Consider the following 22,997-nt stretch of genomic DNA (forward strand, 5'->3'; position numbering starts at 1 on the left):
ATTCTACCGAAGACAAACATTATACCAGGAATGTTCTCCTTTGGTGACATTGCTGTCGTTAAGAATTTCCCGAGGGTGCGGTGGGCCATAGGTCTGGCACTGCAGTGCCATTCCCTCGTCTGCGTATTGCTTTCCAAACATTTCAGTCGCAGATTTGAGACCAATCCTGTTTGGTGGACGTTTGCAGTCAAAAGGGCGAGTTGTGTGTGGCTGGATGAGTTCTGAGTGAGATAAGAGGCGGAACCAAATGCCTAAAAAATTTCAGGTCAGTACTGGTGCTCATTGGCCGATTCTTGTATGCTTGTTGTATGTGGATCAATGAGACAGACAGTACTGATGTCCTTCCATGCACTTACTCATGTGATTACACACATACGTTATGATCAACAACCATATATTAGTTTATTTACTTGTATTCTTTCTTTTGATCTGCTCAGTACTGGTGCTCATTGGCTGATTATTGTACGATTGCTGCATGTGGATAGCAGTAGTGAAGTGATGCTAGATGCCAGCTAACTGTATATTCAGGCTGTGACGTGTATGTCTGCCTTCGCTGATGGGCTGTCCTTATGACCTACACAGGTCTTCACTAAAACCTCTAATTAACTATTAATCACCACTTCCTGTCAGTTTCACCCAGCTACTTTGTCTAACAGAAACATGGTGAGCGGAAGAAGCTATGAGTCAATCCCACAGCATGGAGCCAGCCACAAGGAGACACTTTTTAATTCAGGTAACAGTGTCTGGCTTTTTTCATACACAAACACAGTTATGTACCTGCAAGAATCCAGATGCAGTTTGGGCTTTTTTCTTAACCTAAGGAAAATACTAAACATTGAGCTCCTTGCTGTGGCCACAAACACATGTCGGTGGACATCGAGGCGCCGGACGCGGTATGGATCTTTTCCCAGCTAATTCGATCCAAAGAGCCTCTAGCTCCTTCGTGGGACACAGATGCACATGCCTGGGCTAGGGTCATTCTACCGCTAATGAAAGCTACAAACCCAAATGTAACAGAAAACTACACACGAGTCATGGGTTGTGTGCTTGTGTGGTTGACAACACTTTTACTTACCCAGAATTTCTTGCACAGGTCAAACATTGGCTCTGGTAAAAAAAAAAAAAGAATGTCCTATTTGTGATGGAAAGTTACATAATTTTGTGGTGGGTCAGAAGCGGTAACAATGAAACTCCCACCACCCAGCATTCCCACACTTTTACCTTGTGTGGGTTGGCCAATCAAATTTCCAAACTAAATCTGTGGCCATGTTAAGTTAATGTTGTCTGCATAATTTTGACCTATTCCTGCCCCAAGGAAAAGGTCTTCATACACATTTGGCCTACTGTTTTGATCTGTAGAAGTGTGAGAACTTTAGATGGCCGAATCACAGGCATTTCCCTGATATTCGAGTTTTCGGTCATTTAAAAGTGAATACATTATTTTCTTCACCCTCGATTTGACATTTGCAGCGTGGTCTGGGTAATAAAACATTTTGGGATTCATGTCAGCCACATCACTGTGCAATTATCTTTGAGTCTAGTTTTTAGAAATGTAGGGGTTAGTAGGTTCTCCTTGGTGCCAGCTGAAGTCCAGGGTCAAACACTACAAAAACCCCAGCTGGTATTATTACCCCTCAAAACATTTGCCTGGAATCTATTGTGTAGATCACTGCTCCACCCTCTGCAAAACCCACAAGTCTGGTAACCCAACGCTCAGAAGACCTCAGGGAAAACTGCCTTGGAGCAAGCCTTGGCATGGACAAGCTTGTGTGTTTTGCTGAATGAAGAAAACCTCCATACTTTGGGGGTGGGGGGACATGATGAAAATCTGAAAAGGTCAGGCACCCAGCAACAGAAACCTTACGTTGTGCGCAAGTTGACAATATAAGGCTGTTGTAGATTTCAATGGAGAAATAAAGAACAGCCTAAACAAGCATTTCTATTTCAGGCACACTCCATTTTTTCTAAATAAAAACACTCCAGATCCACAGAAACACTACACATGCACCGCAGCTGCACGCTTAGAAGACCCAGAGGCACAAAGGTAGGGGTCAAACCTTGGCAGGGATATGTTCCTGTACAAAGAAGACTGGAGAAAGCCACCAAGTTTTGGAAAAATAATTGCTAAAGAAGTGTCATGTTCAGTGTGCCATGGGAAGACAGTGAGGACCAATAGACTCCTTAGGCCAGACAGAAACATAGGTTGTATACTTCTACAAAGTCCTGAGTTTCTTATCAGTCATCAAATGACCAGATTACAATAAACAGTGATTATGAAACAATTTGGTAGTCTGCATGAATATGGTTTGTGCACACTGCATGCAATGGGAAAATCCATACAGCTGGTAATGCCGGTCTCAAAGTACTAAGGGCAACATTTTTTGGGGGTTAGCCATCTGGGATTTATGCTTAATTTGAATTAAGCAAAAAATATAGAATTAAGAAATTATACACATTCTAAATTATATCTTCAGGCTGCAATGAGATGATTCCGGGAAAGCAAAAATACAAGCTAGGCATGTGCTAAAAAAAAAGTGTATGGCTGGCCAAAGAGGTACGTGTGTTTATCAACCTGACAAACTAGTTGCATACCTTTGGTAATGCTCTTTCTAGTGGATACTCGAACCGCAGTTCTCACCTTAGAATTTCCACCACCTGCCAGAATGGATCTGGAGCCTTTTGAAATAGGTGTGCCTGCGTGCCTCTAGGTGTTGTGTGGCTCCACAAAGCCCCAGAAGCGATAGAGCCGACCTGCCTACAAGCACCATCCCTGCATGCCTACATCAGTATCTTGCCTTTTTGATTTTAGCACCCATCAGTGCTCAATTTAAGCCGGTGGTTTCAGCTGCTCAGCACCGGCATGTAATTGTCAACACTGGCACTTGTGACAGTCTGCCACAAGGTGGCACTGTGACTAATTTAGAGATGACCACAACAGTTTAATTTAATATACATTGAAAATGACTATTACCTGCCGCCCAAGCCATTCTTATAGCTTGGGGGCCTGAAATAATCTCAATTGTCACACTTGTAGGATTGTGATGGTTAGTTATTGTGTTATTACTATCATTGGCATCATTTCAGGGACAGTGTGTGGGGCAAGCTGCAGTGGCCTCCTCATGAGAGTACTGGTGCTTATGGTTTTTACAAATTAAGCACTGGCACCCATAGATGCGGAGCATAAACAAATGTTAAACGTGTGTGGAATACTAACTTCGAACCCTTTTAGATATTAGAAAGAGACCTCTTCACGTAATGGGCAGATGGGACAGCAGTGAGGAATCTGCAGTTAGTGTCCACCAGAACCAGCATTAACAAATATAAGTGACTTGTGCATCTTTTGGAAACTTGACCGCAGATTCCTAACCTTAGAATAGAAACCAAAGCAGTGCCATCCCAAGCCAGAGGATCTGTGGACCCCCTATCAAAATGTTTTGTAGGACCGATTGGGCAAAATGTCATTTCTGCAAACCTAGCTGTCAGGGCAGTAGGGCTTCATGAATTTATGCACTGGCGTCCATGTCACAGCCTGACCAGGCATTTCGTGTGACAACACCATGGTAGCAGCATTGGCCTGGATGGAATTAGTTCTGTTCCTGGGGCTGCTTCTTGTGCCATTGCATAGCAGATCTTCAAGTAGAGGACAATCCACCTCAACAAGGTCCTCTTGTACACCACCTTCCATGTCTTTGCTCCCGATAACCCCACAAAAAGATGATCACCCACTTGAGTCATTGGTACCGTTGGCATGAAAACTTAAAGCCCACCTGGGGTCTAACCAATGGAGCCTCTCCTACTCTTTCCAAGGGAAGCAAAGAATGCTGCAAAGGATATGGATTGCCCAACATAGATGGGGAATCTCAAGTTTTGCTAAGAAGACTGCCTGAGTCTTTAGCACTTAACTGTCTGGGGAAAAGATGGTGTATGGCATTTATACCAACAGAACCTGAAGTCAGGAGTCCAGCAAGCAGATATGAATCAGCCCATAAAGCATACACAGGGGAAATGTCAAGACCAAGTTATGGCCTAGGAGGAAATGTCTGTTAAACTTTATATAAACTTCATCACAACCAGTAATTTCAACAATGATGGCTGGAAAATAGAGAAGGGCCAAATAGTCTGATATATAACCTTTGAAAGTGCCCACTGCAATGCCTTCCTGGACTAAAGACAATACAGAAACACAGAGGTACAGCAGCTTTGGCTGTAAGTGGACAAACTTGTCCCAGGCGCTGACAAAAATGGATTTCATGGAATGGTGCCTGGCTGCAAAGAGGACTTCCACCACTTGAGCCAGCCAATCAGCCAATTGCCACAGCTCAAAGTCTTTGCATCTAGGTGTAAATTTAGGCAGAGGACCCGGCTCAGTTTGAGATTAGAGGCCCTTGTGAAGTGCCAGACTAATTGAAGAACAGATGCTCATGCCCACGCGTTCCGGATTCCACAGACTCCTGGCCCAGTCAGTGCCACTAAGATGACTTGGGTTCAGTCGTTCTTGATCTTCAGAACTAAGGGCAGGAGAGATAGAGAAGATGGTGTGCAGAACCCCCTTGTTCTATTCAAACCAGAATTATGCTAATGAGTATCTGTTGAAACTACAACGTGCAACATTGCAGACAATGAGGCTTGGTGGTGGCAAAGAGATCTAGCCAGGGCTCACCCCACTGTCGCAAAACACCTAGCACCTCAGAAGGGAGCAGAGATCTAATTGTGATCGGCCAGAAAACATCTGCTCATTTTGTCCACTCTGGCTTTCAGGGACACTGCCTGGTGATTTGAGATTAGACCGAGGTAGAGTCACTACAAATGCTTCACTGGCACAGGTCCCGGGAGCACACTCCGCCATCCCTGTTGCAGTACCATATCACAGTGGGGTTGTCCATAAGAAATTTGCACCAGCCTACCCTTGTTAGATGGCAGAAAAGTCATCAGGACCAGATGAATGGCCCACTGCTCTAGTAGATTGTCTCTAGTGGCATGCCTACTCCACATGAGAATCTTTGGACTTACACCTCCCCAGGTGACCTAATAGGCAATCCACCAATGATGCATCCATCACCATAGTCAGATCAGAGTGGTGAATGAAGAGCAGCCAGCGGACAGACTGCAGTTGATCTACCACCACTGTAGATCTTGAGCTGCCACAACGAAATATGAAAGGTTTTGGAAAAGCCAGTGTTGGTGCTGGGCTCAACATTTCATGTTCCACTGTATGGCTCTTGCGTTCCATCTGATGTGGTTGATCAAGAGGATGCACAAGACTAGGAGACCAACAAGTCTCAGAACCACACTCACCCAGATCAAGGAACATGCTTGAAACACCAGGATCATACCCCAAACGTCTTGGCATCCTTGCTACCAATGGAAAGCCTAGAAACCCACCATAACCAAGATTTGCCAATGGATGGAAGCCTCTAAGAGGAAACCGGTTGAGACTTTGGTGTACCCAATGATGTCAGGAGTTCTGCTGCAGACTAGAGGGGGATCAAGACTGACCTTGATGAATCTGCCTTCAGCAGCCAGTCATTGAGGTATGGAAATACAGCTTAGGGGAGGCCGAAAGGGAGGATAATTAACTGAAAAATGCTCTTGGATCGCCTTGAACAGCTGGTAACTTCTCTGCGAATGCATAATGGCTGTACGAAAATGAGTCCAAGAACACCATCCCGTTGCCCTGAACCAAGGCAGACAGGATCTGGGCAAATGCGAGCATCTTCAACCTGCCCCTCGCTAAGAAGGCAGTGAGAGAACAGATTGAGCAGAAAGGCCAGAGGCTGCCATCCTTTTTCAGAATGGAAAAATAGCTAGTGGAACAACATTTCCTGCTTTTCCAGAGTCAGGTACATTCTCTATTGCACCTTTAGAAAGCAACAGATGCATCTCCAGTAGAAGAATGGGGAGGTACTCCTCAGATAAAGGGTGAAGTGGAAAGAAAGGGTACAGCATAGCCGTTATGAAAACTTTGCAAGACCCATCAGTCATATGTGATGCACCCATGAGGGAAAGGAAGACTCTGCCTTCCACTTGGTGGTTGTACGCAGCTGAAGGAAAACTAAAGTGGCATATTGGCCGATGTAGCAGGGCAAGAGGAGTTGGAAGATTGGTGCCCTTGTTGGCTTGCATGTGGTCTGTCAGTTCAGCATCCACTGCACAAGGGCACTGAGTTGCCTGCTGCATCACTGTTTTCAAACAACTTTTGTCAGTCAGCACCCTGAAGTAGTCTCTACATTTCTATAGGTGGTGTGGAAATTGTTTTGCCAGAGCCAACGGCCTACAAGAACATTGTGTAGCTCTTCCATTTTTATAGGTAAACCCTGTACATTGACTGCCAACCAAGTAGGCTTCACTAAGCATGATGAAGGACCACTCTGGAATTCTGCCAAGGATATCTGTGGTGTCCAATGCTGTGCAGATTACATACTTGGCAGGATTCTGTCAATCATGCATCATCTGGGCCACATAAGCCCTCAGATTCTCCAGGACTGAGGGAAAGCTCTTACATGTCACATCCCAAAGGGCATGCACGCAATAACCCAACAAGCAGACTGCACTGACAGACTGTCTGAAGAAAACAAGAACTTGCCAAAGGCATGAAGTCTGTTTAAGTCCGTCCCTGTTTGGAGGAGTGGTGTGAAAATAATTGACATTCACTTTACTGGTATACACCTGCACAATAAAGCTTTATACATGGGGATGCTTGATGAGAAAATCTGGGGAATGGCCTTTACAACGTGGACTTAACCAAGCGTGCCATTTCTACGCAAGTGAAACGGCGCTTGCCTTGTTAAGGCAGTACGTGCTCTAGATGCAGAGCGGATGGGTGGGGATAGGAACAGGAAGGATCGGGAGAGGAAGGACCTGGATGCAGAGATATTTAAAGGGATGGGCAAAGTGGCTTTGGCCCAGGGATGCAACCTTTCAGACGGCCCCGGATAGAGCCAGCTCTATTCTGCAGAGACTCTTGCCCTGATGACCATCAATAATTCTTAAGCAGATTGTTTCAAATTTGGTTTTCCTGTAACTTATTTTTAAAGTGGGTGACGCGTGAGAGTCTGTTAGACATTTTGCAGAGAAATGTTTTATGGTTTACGCAACATCCATAAAGAGGTTTGTTTTAGAACCAAACAGGAAGTCATATTCATATGTCACCGAGATTATTTGCAGTATTATTAGTGAGCTGCTGCTGTGTTACAGTATTGAAAACACAGGTCACTATCCCTAAATATTAGAGGTAAACATGCAGAATGTGGACCAGTGTGCCTGAGCACTGTCAGTGACCTGGCCAAAGAGGGCATAAAAGAGCTGAAACTTGATCATAACTGCAAAGCTGTTCTGAACAGGGCCCCCAGAAGCCTTAGGATGTCCCTGTCTAGACACAGCTTGGTAAGTAGAGCTGGAGTAGGGAGGGGTTGGGGTAATTTAAAGGGCTAGTTGCTCGTTGTAGGGCTCAGGGCAAGGAGGCTGGGGTAATTTGTAGGGCTGGGTTTTAGAGCTCAGGGCGGGGGGGGGGGCGATGGGACAGTTTTCAGGGCTGGGGGCCAGTTTTGGGGCTCAAGGCTGAGGGCTGGAGTCAGGGTAGCTTTTTGGCCTGGGGGTGGGTTTTAGGGCACAGGGTGGGGATAGGGGTAGTTTTTAGGGCTGGGTAAACTTAAGGTCTGGGGTGAGATCTTTACCATGCATATTCCTTTACCAATCATGCTTTTACAACGAAATTGATGGTAAAGTCATGTGTGGTAAAACACGGTCATTGCTAAGACCACATTGTTAAGGCATGTATGGTTTAGGGACTCGTGGTTCCATCATACAGCTCAAAATCTGTGCCACCAGGTGCTGAACTACGTCTGACTAGTTTACAGTCAGGCAAGAACATGGTTTTCACGAGGCAGCCATCAGGGTACTGTAAGAGCATAATTGAAAGGCAGCAAGGACCCATATTTTGATGGCCAGTGCTGGGGTATTTCTATTAATGCTTGTGTCTTCATCTCAATGGAGGGCACTGGAGCGCTATCATTTGAGCTGCCCTCAACTGCAAAAGAGGCACTCTCCTCCATTGGCGGCCCAAGCGGCAAGTCAATATCTGTCTAGGGTGGGGGGGGAAGATGTCCAGCCCACTGGGCGTTTTGTAAATCAGGGTCAAAAGCATCAGTAATGTAATAAAAGGAAAGTATGCCAGCCCGCTCACCACTATCAGCAACATCCTGGAATGCACCCAGCTCTGGCACAGGATTCAGAGTCGGAACAAAAAGATAATGGTGCATCTGAAGATAACTGCAATATGGCAGATGAACAGGATTTGAGTCAGGCTTCAGCTGCAACACCGGCTTCAGCTGCAACACCGGCTTCAGCTGCAACACCGGCTTCAGCTGCAACACCGGCTTCAGCTGCAACACCGGCTTCAGCTGCAACACCGGCTTCAGCTGCAACACCGGCTTCAGCTGCAACACCGGCTTCAGCTGCAGCACGAACACCGGCTGCAGCACGAACACCGGCTGCAGCACGAACACCGGCTGCAGCACGAACACCGGCTGCAGCACGAACACCGGCTGCAGCACGAACACCGGCTGCAGCACGAACACCGGCTGCAGCACGAACACCGGCTGCAGCACGAACACCGGCTGCAGCACGAACACCGGCTTCGGCTGCAGCACGAACACCGGCTTCGGCTGCAGCACGAACACCGGCTTCGGCTGCAGCACGAACACCGGCTTCGGCTGCAGCACGAACACCGGCTTCGGCTGCAGCACGAACACCGGCTTCAGCTGCAGCACGAACACCAGCTGCAGCACGAACACCGGCTTCAGCTGCAGCATGAACACCGGCTTCAGCATGACAGAAGTTGAGCTCAGGCTCACGTCAGTCCGGGATCTGACAAAAGCTTCGGGTGGCAGGAACTGGTGTGTATTGTGGAAGTCTGTACCAGAAACAGAATGGGCCGGTGGCAGATGCAAAGGTAGGTGGGGGGGGGGGGGGGGGGGAGAAAGATATTGCAGACCGCTGACAATAGGTTGGCTGGATCTCAAACTACTGTGGGGTTGACGATACCCCAAGAAACTTAGGGCACTACAGGATCAACTGAGGAAATCGGCTCAGTGACTGGAAATCTAGATGGAGTTGCAGTTGCATCTTGACACCCTCACAACTTAAGAGTCCGTGTGGTGAGATGGGGTGGAGTATAGTTTCGCTTTTTATGCTTGCATTTTCTACTTTGACTTACCAGAAGACTAAGCAGGAAGTGAAATGGTCACAGGAATGGTCCTCAGACTGGGCTCAAGACCAGGCTAGGAATCTTTGGAGGAGAATCCACGAAAAGGCTGCAACTGCTTCTTGTGCTCAGCAACATGCAGTTTTCCTTTCCTGTGTATAATCTCCTTCGGGTGCATGAGGATGGACTGATCAAATGTCTTCGAATTGTGCCCTGATCCTAGGCACCAAATACACCTAACGCACAGAACCTGCACTAACATCTGCGTCCTGCAGTCACAGCACAGCTTGAAATCCGTCATTTTCGATGGTGACATTTTGCTACCACAGTGTTTGCAGTTTTGAAGGGCATAGGAAAACCAACACATCTGAGAGTGAAGCTCTGGACCCACAGGTGCAGAAGGAAAAGGACCAGAGGTCACAATGTGGCAGTGCTTTATATGTGGCTCCTCTCCATCATTTGGGGCATTGTGGAGCCATCCTAGAGCTGTACTATGTCACTAAGCAAGACGCAGGTGTGTTGTCTTTGGGTTCACTCTGGTGCCAGGGGGAAATTCTAAGGTAAGGAATTTGAGGTTATTAGTATCCATTAGACACCAAATTTGTGAAAAAGCTTGAGCAGAGATGCGCAAACATCCAAACTGAAAACTTTAACGTGTGCTGTACCCAAGATTCTGTAGATAATGCGAGGCCAGTAAATCACAACCTCTTCTGTTGATTTTCAGAAACATCCAATGCAGTTTTATGCTAAAGGGGGGGAAACACTAAAGCAAGACAGACAAGCTTTGGACAGCACAAGCTTTATTTGCATCCTTTTCTGAAAACATAAAAACTGCACACTGTAAAAAGATTTAAACTTGTGTTACAAATTTATCTTTACATTAATGAATGAAAATAGACAACGGACTATGACTGTATGTACAATCAAGACCATGGACCCAAAAAACTGTACTCCAAAGCAGCCAACCTCTGTCCCCTGACATCAGAGGAACAGAGGGCCAAGAAGCAGCTTTTAGAAAAATCCTTGTTTAACTGGTAATCTGAAGACCCAGTTAAAGGGTAGACAAACACACAAACGCACCCCTGAAAGGAAAGGCATGGCTGCCTGATGGTAAGCAAATATAACTAATGCAAAAATAGCAACTTTAAAACAGAATACATTTTTCCTTTCTTTCCTTCAATCATTACAATTGCAGCACATCCTTGTTCTGTTTGTAGCCCATGTGTATTTTCCAAGCATCAAAATATAAAGTTATCTAAGCAACCTGCATGCACGTGTGAAGCACCAATGCAATCAGTGATGGACTCCCAAAATACATACTTTACAAAATACTCTCCAATAATTTAGGCTTTTTAAAAAAAAAAAAAAAAAAGAAAAATCCCCAGCTACTATAAAAAAGCCAATTTAAGCAAACTTGATGTGCCGTTGGAATCTTGTGTATACAGTCGACACAAGTTAAATAATTTTTCGAACCAGTTACTTGGATTTTATGCTCCGTCCTCTCTTCACGAGAAGACAAAACAATTGTTGTATCCAAATTCTTTATTTAGACCCTGTAGCCAATTACATATCCATAGCCATCAAAAACTGCATCAATATCCAGAGAAACACAGCCATCTACGCAATTTAAATCCACCACTTTTCACTAGCAGGTTAGTTCACATGTAAGCAGGCTTCAGATACATCATCTTCTCCAGAAAAGTGATTATGTACAACTTGGCCTCTGCAAAAGACACTGCATGGCAGCATTCCTGAAGGAGCTCCTTAGTTCTCCATGTCACAAGGAAGGTGTATGGTTTAAGGATCTCTAGCCAAACACTGGCGAAATAACCTATAGAATTATTTTAAAATGTATTTTAAAGCTAGCCAGACCATCCCAAAATGCAGCAACTTCACAAGTTTTAGTCTAACTTTTTCCCTACCCATTGTCAAATTCTTCTGCTTTTCTAAACTCACTGTATTGAATGTTTTTTTCGCCTGCTGTAACATTTAGACATGCATGTAATCCTCTCGTTCGCCAACAGCTTCTGCCTTCCTACATGATCATATTAATAAGATTCAACATGTAAAAATCAAAATCTCACCCAATCCCCATTGCTTAAATTGATTGCGAATAGACAATAAAAGCAGGGACCTGCTTCACTGCAGTCATAACTGGGTACGGCATTACTAGGATTCAAGCTCTTGGATAAAGGTTTCACCTTCTCTCTCAAAACACAGAACAGTGAACAAAAACGTCACAAGTTCATTATTACATGTCACTCACACACATTAGAAATGGCAAAGTGAAGTACAGTTATTTATCCATTACATATTCAAGAAATTGTATTTAACCAATGAGGAGAAATCTTTAATAACTAACACAATTCGCTGATCACAAGTCCTTTCAAGATGCTCATGAACAATTTGATCCTTCTTGCGGACTATGGCTTTAACACCAAACACACAATAAAGGGTAAATTGAATATTAGAGGGGAAGTGGAACAGGAAAAAATTAACATAAAAAATACCAACGTTAAAATCGTGAACATTCCAGTTCAGTGCAGCTTATCAAGTATTCTTACAGCAATGCCTAGGACAAGTCTAAAAACAATCTCATAAATCTAACATTTGTGTAAAAAAAAAGGCAATCCAAGAGACAAAAAGCAAATAAAATAATACAAGTTCAATTTACAAGACAATGTTGAGGAATCAAATTTCATACAAATACATCAGATTTAATTGAGGTTAAAGATGGAGACTGCACCGCGGAGGATCACACGACAAACGAGGAGGTCTGCTGGAAATTCCGCTGCATGGACAAGAGACAAATCATTAAAATTGTAAAAAAGTGTTAGGGTAACAAGTAAATAAGCACAGTAAGTAGCATGGTGGCCTCTAAAGGAGCACACTCCGATGGATAATCTCCAATATTAACCAGTAAGTAGCTCACTCAATAAAACTGTCTACTTATCGAAATTCTTTGCAGTAGGTAATATGTTTTTGATGGTAAAAGCTCTAAACGCTAAGGTAATGGTTACTCGGCACTGTCGGTAGAGAAATGATACTCGAACTTGAGATGCTATTTTATGCTCGGATAACATTTAAGGTGTTAACATTGGTGGGAATATGGAGTGGCAGAAAGCTCCACAGCAGTATTCCTTGCACACAAAAGACTACTCCCCACTTTATTTTAGCTTGAAGATGGGGCTGGTTTATCGACAGATCTTATATTTATATACGGTGTGTAGTGGAAGAATTTTCTTATTACTGAGACTTGTAGGTGAAGACAATCTAATGCTCACACATCCGGCATGTAAAGAAATACTTTAGGCATCAGAAAAGAATAGAACTGGTGCAAACATATTGGTTCAAACTTAAAGTGTCAGCATAGTTCTAGCCACAACATTTGAATGCACTGTAGTTTATCTAAATAACTTTTTGGAAGACAGAATTACACTGATGTTCTGGTGTCTTTTGCTAATTGCACCAAGGCATTTACAACCATACCACCTGAGCAAAGAAGAGAAGGGAAAAACCATTTGCAGAATTTTAAGATAACAGGCCTTGGCGATACAATTTATTTTCTGATTAAAGTACAAATTATAATAATGGAGTACTAAGACCTCTGAAAACATACAAGGGGCTCTTTAAAGAATCGTAAGTCACCAACTGAGCTGTTACTATGCTTGCACTGTTTGGATACCCACAATACCCCACAACGCAGCATAGCAAAATCAGGGTTACTTCATCCAGGAGGGTACTCCAATGATAACGGAAGAATATGCAACAATTCTAAAAATAAATGTTTATAGCGAGAAGCCCTTTAACATAAACCTTAGTTTTGTACACATTACTTGAGCATTTTATGAGGTCATTATGTGGTTCCTTCAGGACATTTAAAAAAACAAAAAACAATTGCCAGGATGCTTTGCAGACACCATGTATGCAACGGAAATCTATAAAAGGGATATTTCAGCAGGGAAAGTACTTTATAACGCACCCTCTGATACTTTAGTTATCATATCGTTCTATGTAAAGAAACAGTACAAAAAATATGTTGCCTACTTAAGCATTCAGTCATATGCTTCAGATAATGGCAGACTTCTCTTCCCATCCAAATCAAGTTTAACAATATCCTAAACATCACTGGTTCAAGAGAATGGAGGTCAACATTCTCATCTTCATTAAACTATCTGAGTAACATTAGCTTACAGAATAGGGAAGTGGATAAAGAAACACCATATGCAAGCCAGTTATGCATCACAACTGGGCCCCGAGGAAAAGTCAACCTATACCATTTCTACCAACCATTTAAAGACAATACCAAGGCACATGAAATTGGCAGTCATGGCAGTAGCTACATTTGAAAAGGTTATAATAGGTATTTGAAATTACAAGACCATGGCACAGATGCACGATTTGAGTTACAATTTTTTTTTTTAAATAACAGTCCAGAAAATGTGTTCTTACATGATGCTAAGCCAACATGAAACACTATAAACAAAGAGTACACAATTAACAGTGCACAAGCTTGTCGACCTGAACACGTAGACTACGCAATATACTAATTTTGGATTATAAAAAAAGTAATTTACTTACATCACTTCTGGTCTCCGAAGGAGTACTGTAGATGACCTTTTTACCAGTACTAAGGGAGAAAAAAAAAAAATAAAAGACAGACTATAAAATAAAATGCTTCTATTTACAATTATACTGTTTTTCCCTTTTCAGAGATGATGCAAACAGTAAAAATATATTTACGGTCTACATTTAAAAAAAATAAAATTTTATAAATATATGTATGTATTTTGTTTGACTTTTACTGCAGTAAATCATGACTGCTCAAATGGACATAGAGGGAAGTTTAAAACAGGCACGTAGTTTGCTAATAAAGCATAAGCTGCTTTAGATATTCAAATCGGTTTTCTACCATAATGCTAATTTCATATGTGTGGATTTTTTACTTATGGTGCGGATATCATGGTTTTTAATGATGAGCATTTTTGTCACCTAAGTAAATGTGCTAAGCTGCAATTACTTCATAGATTTTACAAAAGCTAAAGTAAGATTATATGTGAAAGAGTAAATTCCACAAACCGGCCTTAATTTTAAATAGTGCTGACTTAGAATAATAAGCAGACTGCATACACAACATATATGCTCCTTCAAGGGTGCAGAGACCCTTTCCATCATTTCATTAGTTGAGAGCGAAACACTATTAGAAATCATTTGGATAATATATTAAATATGTCAGCGTTACGTTTGACTGTATTCTGCTGCTTGCAGAAAGGCAGGCTCCAAAGAACACTGAAGATATTGGCTACCTGTCAGCTGGTAATATACAGACACATGCACCCCAAACATAGGCAGGACACTTCATCAGAGGAAGGCAGTGTCATACGTACCCCGATTTCTCTGAAAAAGAAACAAATGAACAAAATAAAAGTTAAAAGGTTAAAATACTGAAAAAATTTTTTTAAGTATTCTAAAATGCAACAACATTTCCCAATCAACCATTTCATGCAGCCATGGCTGAATAGAAGATTTAGAAGGAATAAAGGAATGGGCAGAATGTGCCAAGACGGACGCAGACACACACGCGGACACAGGGAACAGTGTGGGCAAGGCTCAGCCAATGTACAACTTGGCAGATCACATTAAGGACCACTCAATATATGAACTGGGCATGACAACATGTGATTGAGATTATTTCTATATCAAGAGTTTTTCATTCATTAGACATTAACATGACACGCCAATGTATTGATGGTGCATTATTCACATTTGGACCTACTATAGCTAATGTAGGACTGTATTTTAAAATGGCTAAAGTCTGGTTTCTTCTCATAATGAGCGTTTTTTCAGGAGAAGCGGACTCCACATGTCCCATCTGAATATGGCCTAGGATTTGCGTTCATATGTATTAGTTTTCTTTTACGCGATACTTGCAGAATGTGCTAACAAACTTCCTACAGTGCCCCTGCAGAGTACACCTTGGTCCAATGCATCTCATTATGTTGCCAATAACTATGCTTGAAGGACCTTTAGAGAAGCCTCACTGTTTACGAATTTTAGTAAAATGTCTAGGTTGTTTTTTTTTTCCTGCAGTTTTATATAGCGCAAACTCGACCCGAAGATTTGGGAGCGCTTTACATGAGCACCACTTATGTTACACATTTATTTTTGGTAGGCGCGGGAGTTTAAGTGATTTCACCAGAATCATAGGATGTTGAGCCGAGGATTGAACCTGGTTCCCCAGCTCCAAAGTCAGCAGCTTATACTGGAACCATATATAGTTATATAGGAACCATGTGCACGTGTATCGAATGTTAGAATTGTATGTTTTAAACTAGTCTAATGTGGATGACCATTCAGAACGCCCCTTTTCTCTTACTGGCTGAGCATTTCCCCGATTAGCAGAGTAGGGTGCCATATTAATGAGAGAACGGACTTGCTCAACTTTCGTTTTCAGACGACTGAAGTTTTCTTTGTTTGACTTTTGAATTACTTTTAACTATACATTGGCTAATGTATTCATGTATCGAAAATTGACATGACTAAGTTGATTTGAACTTGTAACTTTGCTAATCGTTTAATAACCTTTAGGGTTGAAAACTTCTGTCTTCTTTGTGAGCCTAATGTGAGTGCATCATTTTCTCAAAATTTATTTATTCCATTTTGAGGTTAAGCCTCAGTAGGAAATACATATTAGAGAGCTTGATGGGCCCCTGAACTTGCCCTTAGGGGCTCCGTCACATCTTTAGGCTTTGCAACTCTCAAATACGAGGCATCAGTGGCTGTGTGCAGCACACAGAACTAGACAACCAGGCAACTTTGACAACCGGACTCCAGCACAGCTGCTAACAACTCCAGGTCTTTCCTTTTCAACACTTAAGCAGAGCCTATTCACATGCAAGTGTTGAAGACTCTGGCACTGTAAAGTTCTTCGAGTATGGAAGAGGATGACCATTTTTAAAGGGGAGGTCCAAATATGAAACCAGGAGAGAGATTCGAAATATGGGGATGGTAGAAAAATGACAGGGGTCCATGCAATAAGGTGGCGCTGTACTCCTAAGCAGTGGATACTTTGTTAAAAAATAAGTGTCGGGGCTCTTGTCAGGAGGCAGCTTGCACCAGCCCATTTCTCCTGTTAGCGCCGCCTAAAATAGAACCACCTACTAACCATGAAAGTGGGGAGAGGATGTGGAGTAATGGCCAGAGCTGCAAACGTCGCAGCTGGGGAACTAGGTTTGAGCCTCGGCTCAACATCCAGTGATTCCGCGCAAATCACTTAATCTCCTCGTAAATGGGTGTGTCCTTAACTGGTGCTCATGAAAAGCACTGGTGCTGAGCAACGAAAACGACCGGCCCAAATGAAGCACTGGTCTTAAGGTAGTTCAGGCTGGGGTTTAGAGATCAGAGCAAGACGGGGCCCGACATGAAATCAAAACGGCAGCTGGGATTCAATTCAAGGCAAGCAAACAAGGTAAAACTGCCATGATCCTTGAGGCATTTGTTCCAAGTACAGCAATATAACAACGGAAAGGGCCTCTTTGCAAAAGAATACTATGTAGCAACACAGTAAAACTGGGGCATCTAAATACCAAAACCTTTACAAACTCTTCTATATTAGGAACATTGTATTCTGAATTAGTAGCGAAAAGCACGCATCCCCTACTGCACACAACTCCCTTATCTTTACAAATTTATTGGAGCATTTACAGGAAGCTATTGAGACTGAAAGTGCCAGTAATATAGAGCAGGCTCAAGAGCAGTAAATGAAAAGAAAACTTACTGCCAATGTATCCACGACTGAAAGCGAACCACAGGCCCACGCCGATCAGTGCTAAAATCAGAAGGACTATGATAACTGCGGCCACGATGCCCCCCACGTTAGTGTCATCTGGAAGAGAGGAGAACAAATGCAATTAGCTGAATTTTTATCTAGGAAGAGATGTACATTCATTCAGAGCAGACCCCAGTCATGGAAAATGCTTGATGAACGCATCATGGATTTTCTATGAATCATAGTAAACAGTCAAAGATCAAACTACCATCACCTCGAAGAACGTACAAAATTCCCCCTCAAAGCTTCGCATGAATCTGAAATATTGTCCTTTATTTCTATACAATGTATTTCATGATCAAGGCCTCGTCTCCCATAAATTACCGTCAGTAACATTAAGCGCCAAGTGATGCTGACGAGTTATCTGATCGACTGATACCCATTGATGACCACTGCTACAGTGCCCACACCCTATCACCCCATGGCAAAGCCACAGTACCATGCAAATGCAAGATTTGATGCCTAACAATGTAAAAGTGTAATCCGGATACAAGACGTCAACTTTTTCATATTGTATTGACTAAAGAAATGGACACGACTGAAACGCAATAGCCTCTGTACGGGTGTGTGTATTGTATAAATGGCGCCTCCACTTGCTATAGCGACAGATTAGCAAACATGTCCTTACCACTTTGAGGCATGAAAGTTAACAGGCTGCTTGGAAAAAGGGTTAACTTAAATCTAGGTAAAATGTTTTGCATCATGGCACAGCCTGTGATCTCTTGCGCATGGGTAGCGAGCCAACGATTTTCCAAAGGGAATGTTACAATGTACAATAATTTGATATCACTTTGATATGCTTGAATTTGGCATTACTAATACAGATTTAAGCAAATGGAGCAGGATCTGGTCAGGTTCCTGATTAATTCAGATCTTAATTACGTTCTGTAGAAAATTGCACCCTTTTACAAGTTTGCCCATTATAAGGGGGCAGTGACATATCCCAGAGCTCAGATGTGGAATCAGTTGATCATCCAAAAAGTTCCTGGTGGGAGAAACGGTTAAAAAGTTTTAAAAGAAGGAAGTCTTTGCCTCGCTACCCAGTCTCACTGATCAGTGCACTTAACCAGTGGAGGGGATGGTAATCACTACTATGAAAGGTTAAACCAGAGTGGTGTACACATATACACCTCACAATAACACCAAACCCACACTACATTGCTGAAGCACCTACGGTCTTATGGTAATGGAAAGAATAAGCCAGTCAACCAAATGAAAGCATGGTTTTACATGACAATCACCCTTACATCTGTAACCATACTAAAGAATCCATCAAAAATAGTTGGGCAAGGTTTCTTGTAAACCCAGAAACTCTTCCAGTTGACTGGTCTGAGCACTTAAACCTCCCGTTTCTTCTACTGCAACATATTTCTTCTACACGGGTCACTCGAACAGAAACATCATAAAAACAGACTTTAAGAACACAGACCATTCTGCCTCAACAACCAGCCTTAATGGAGTTGTTGGTGGACTCATATGCCACACTCAACACACATGCAGATCCTACTGCTGTTGTCCTGGGAAATCTATAACTGACACGCATACTGGACCTTTGCTGCCCTCAACACCACAAGAGTCAGAAAAGGCAAAGATCATCTCTCATTTATACTCTCATCTTGTCAACATAGACACGCAATTTGAGAAGGAACAAAGGAGGGAAACCAGGCCATCACATTAAGGTGACAAGATAATCTCCTTCAAGCAAGGGAACTCGGGGATGCCATTTCATTCCTCACATTAAGCTGCATCATGCTTCACTCTAAAAAGGTATGGTACCCGATCGCCTCAAAATCGGTGATGTAAATCGGCTTCTGAAGACCACTGCAGATTACAGCAAAAGAGAATTTTAGGCCACTTGCCGACCTCCCATACTGACTAAACGATAAAATGTGTGTTTCAAACCCAATTAATTAGCACATAAGTATATTTTTAAGCATATAGGAATCCGTCTCAGAAACCAACCACAGCACAGAACAAGACTCGTGAAAGTTGTACTCTACTCCATCCAACCTATGGGCAAGGGAAAATCATCTTTACCATTTTTACTCAATTTGTCTTCATTGATACTACTGATCAAGAAATAATGTTCTCTTGAAAGAGCGAATAGCTCGTCAGAATTGTGCTGAGTTTCTCATACCACCTCTCGTTTTCCAGCAGGAGAGGATAGAGGAACCTACCTCAACTCTTACCGCATCATGCTTTGGTGTTCCACATCCTGTTCAATCTAAAGCTCAAAACCCTTATGTGAATGAGTAAAAAGATATGCGGACTCCTTCCTCCAGTTTATGCATCACCCCTAGAGCTCAAAACCGACTAAGAACAGGATGAGCAACATTAAACAGAAACTCAAATTCCAGAGACCAGAATTTCTTATTTGCTCCTCAAAGCCCATAGGAGACTACCACCAGACTGGCAGGATAAACTGAATACAGGCATCTGCTGAACCCACGGTGTTCTACTTAAAACTGGGCCTGGTGGCCACATAATAAAAAGCAAGAGCCAAGTGCACCAACCATCATCGGTGAACCATATTAAACATAGTTAGGCACTTCCCATCATAGCTCCAACCTTAATTAAAACTCTGGTTATACCAACAGAAGCAATGCCTTATTAAGGGACATCACTGAAACGTACTTCACTCTGTGCTGATCTCATCAATGGAAAGCATATATTCAAAACATTATCGATTGTCATCATTAAACTGGCTAAACCTCGAAGCGCATATAAGACTACCTGCATCACTACAAGGCTCTTCACTCAGCATGTAGGTCTACCAAACTGACTATCTGGATGCAACAGGAACCTGAGAGGGGAAAGCCTTATTATGCCTTAACCTACCTAGGTTCAAGAAACCGTCCACCACAAAGCGAGGTTTCTTCAGCACTGCTCCTAAAATCTGGCAAGATCTGCACAGCTCCTTCCTTCTTGTTTAAATCTACCTAAACTTAATGTCTCCTACAAACTAGCTGACTTTCTTCAATTCTGTCTTAGCTGCATGTTTTGATGTGGAACAGACTTAAATCTATGAAATCTAAATAAAATCTATAATGCTCCAGACTTTTTTTGGGCGGAGATGATGGGTTTCTTAAAGGACGATTTCTGTCCCTAACGGAGCTGTTCTTTTGGTAGCTCGTCCTAGGTAAGAAGCAGCAGAATGAAAAGTAACCATAAGTCTCCCTCTTTTGGAAAAACAGGCGAGTTGTAGAAAAACTTCATTTCACAATGTTTTAGTTACGATGCTACAGAATTTTTATTAGGCGGTAAGTTGGAAATCAGTGACAATCTCATATTCAACCGGGCAGGTGAGGAAAAGGTGATTTTAAGGCGTCCTAGAAGCAATCCAGCTTGGGGTGAATGGGTAACAAAATAGCACCATCTCCAGGTGGATGCATTTCCAACATATTCAAGCGCCTGGATTTTGAAGAAAACATCTGATCATAGCAATAAGTTCTGTTTAGAAGGATTTTATGTAAATTGATTTTATGGGACAGCATAAAAACCTGGCAGGAATCAGCCCTACTGGACATACCCTGGGATGCACTGGCCTTTCATGATGAACCAGGGAACATTTTGTTAACTAGCCTCATAGGTTTTTTTTGTGATTTGTATTTGTGGTTTTTTTTGTGCCAATGAATTTTGTAGCTGTGCTCATTTTACTTCATGAAAGCAATTTGACAATAAACATGATGGTGGAGATGGATGAAGGGGCAAACTGCATCTTTACTTAGTTGTAAACGGCTAAAATTTTACTTGGAAACCCAAGTAGGCACTTAGTATATCCTTAGGACCAAAACTACAACGAGAGCATGTGCCAAACATTGTTCAAATGACTTGAAGATTTTTAGTGTGATTATTGGGATTACATTGAAGTATATGAACATAGATTTGATGAGGACTTATTTCTAAGATTGTAAAGTGCACCAAAATTGGAATGTGCAGGAACATATCGGAAATAAATACCTACTCGTTAATTGTTCGCTAATACCCTTGAACGATAAAACATCCAACATATTTGGAGCAGTGAACAAATCAGTACATATTAAAAATCAAACTTAAAATGTGAGCAAAACGTCGTGCCAATAGCTTGCTTGGCACTAGTCTTTATTACACCATGAAATCATGCAAACCACCAAAGGAATACGATAAAATAAATACTTATAAGGCTCATCCCAACAAGATCTATAGACAACTTTGACAAACTACTTTGAATCTCAATGTATGTTGTACAGTCATCCGAAACAGTATCTAACAGAAATGTTTCATTAATAGCATGTGATGAAGTAGTCTGGCAGTAGGATACCTTCATGCTTCCAGATCATTTTATGGTAATAAAATGACAGTAACTAGGGTTGTAAAACACCATCAGAATACAAAACTGCATGGCTGCAATACATCCAGCTTCGCCCAGCTAGCCCCCAACACCACGAAATGCCAAATGCTGACTACTTACGAACTTCCATGAGGACAGGAGTAGTGGCAGCAGCTTTGCCAAGGGTGTTGGAAGCTTCACAGTAATACTCCCCAATGTCATCCTTTGTCGCAGTTGGGAAGCGCTGATGAAGGAGAAAAAAAGCTTTTGAAATAAATACTAAGATGCATAAAAACTTCAACAAATTGATAAATGGTGAGGAATCCACGATTGCCCAAATAAAATCACTTCCCGACTCACCAACACCCCCGTTGTTGAATCCAGCGTGTAAGAGGAGTTTTGGAACGCTGGGATACTCTTGGGGTTTTCTGGCATCAGGGTCTTATTCTTGTACCACTTGAAGGTAGAAGGTGGAGAGCTGTCCTTCTCGATGCATTGCAGCACAGCCTCAATCCCCGTGGTAACTGATGTAGGCACTTGCATTACTGGTGTAGAGGGTGGCACTGTTAGGGGTAGAAAAAAATAATTTTGTATTTATTTTACTTTGAAACAATTATGTAGTACGACTACAACAATCAATGTTGGCATTAAGGTAAAAGGGCAAGTTAATGTTAGCATGCAGCTAACAAAATATTCTGAAACACAAAATGGCAATAGGTTATTCTTTGCTTTCCACAAAAGCGCATTTGCATTAGTTCCTACAAGTGAACAATAGAGGCAGCTACGAAACCTTTGCAAACGGAGTTTGAAATGGCGAAATAAAATAATCACGTATAGGTTTTAATATGATGACCAAAAGGAATTGTGCTTTCAGTTTTACAAATCTATTGCTTGAAAAGTTGATCGATATTTACCAGTGCAAACGACTTTGCTTAAGCAAGGAGGACTTCTATTTGAAGGCCATATATCTTTAAAGACCCTATTTGTCCCCTTAAATCTTCTCATCGTCCAATTTGTTTTCATAGGTCAGTAACTGAACCTTCAGTCTCCCAGCATCAATGAATACTCCAACACTGCAGATTGCTTATTAATATTGTGTCATACCACTAAGGTCCACTGTGGAAGTCCCCAAGTCTGGAATCCACTCCACTGGAATCAGATATCCAAACCCACCTACATCCGATTCAGCAAAACCCTTGAAAACGTATCAGACTTTCCTTTATATGAACACTACCCACGGTCGGAGAACTTTGGACCCGGTCATTCACCGGTCCGTCGGCAGGCTGACACAGCCACAATGTTGTATGCCTTCACACTTCTGTCAAAATACTGAAGTCACCAAAAGAGATGAAAAGCACTTATCAAAATTACTTAAGTCAGATTTGTATGTGACCCATTGCTAAAAGTATACTGGAGATGTTAAGGGAGGCCTCACTAACTTTATAACAGTACACCATCAGTTGATGCATTAACAATTTGAGCAAGGGCAATTAAAAATAATACAATAAGTCTCTTCTGCCACATGAACCAATCAAAATGCAGTCATTCCTGAGGTGGCTTCTTTACTTGTAACATATTACAGGTACATAATACACAAAAACTGGAGCAAGATCACATCTCAAACCTCGGTTTCCATTCAGGGCACTGCTGGGGCAGCA

At 42.3% G+C, this 22,997-nt stretch overlaps 1 protein-coding gene across 2 annotated transcripts in view; it reads right to left on the reverse strand.

Moving 5' to 3' along the window:
* Window positions 1–9,985: 9,985 nt before the first annotated feature.
* F11R (F11 receptor) overlaps window positions 9,986–22,997 on the reverse strand; it is a 99,216-nt gene continuing 86,204 nt past the window's right edge. For both annotated transcript variants that reach the window (XM_085638854.1, XM_085638853.1), the window contains 5 exons: window positions 21,700–21,902; window positions 21,481–21,583; window positions 16,976–17,087; window positions 13,784–13,832; window positions 9,986–11,993 (listed from right to left, as the gene is read on the reverse strand). In XM_085638854.1, coding sequence (XP_085494980.1) covers window positions 11,958–11,993; window positions 13,784–13,832; window positions 16,976–17,087; window positions 21,481–21,583; window positions 21,700–21,902 — 503 coding nt within the window. In that variant the 3' untranslated portion in view covers window positions 9,986–11,957. The remainder of the gene's footprint in view (window positions 11,994–13,783; window positions 13,833–16,975; window positions 17,088–21,480; window positions 21,584–21,699; window positions 21,903–22,997) is intronic.

Source organism: Triturus cristatus, chromosome 12 (genome assembly GCF_964204655.1).
Source record: "Triturus cristatus chromosome 12, aTriCri1.1, whole genome shotgun sequence".
NCBI classification, from domain to species: Eukaryota; Metazoa; Chordata; class Amphibia; order Caudata; family Salamandridae; genus Triturus; species Triturus cristatus.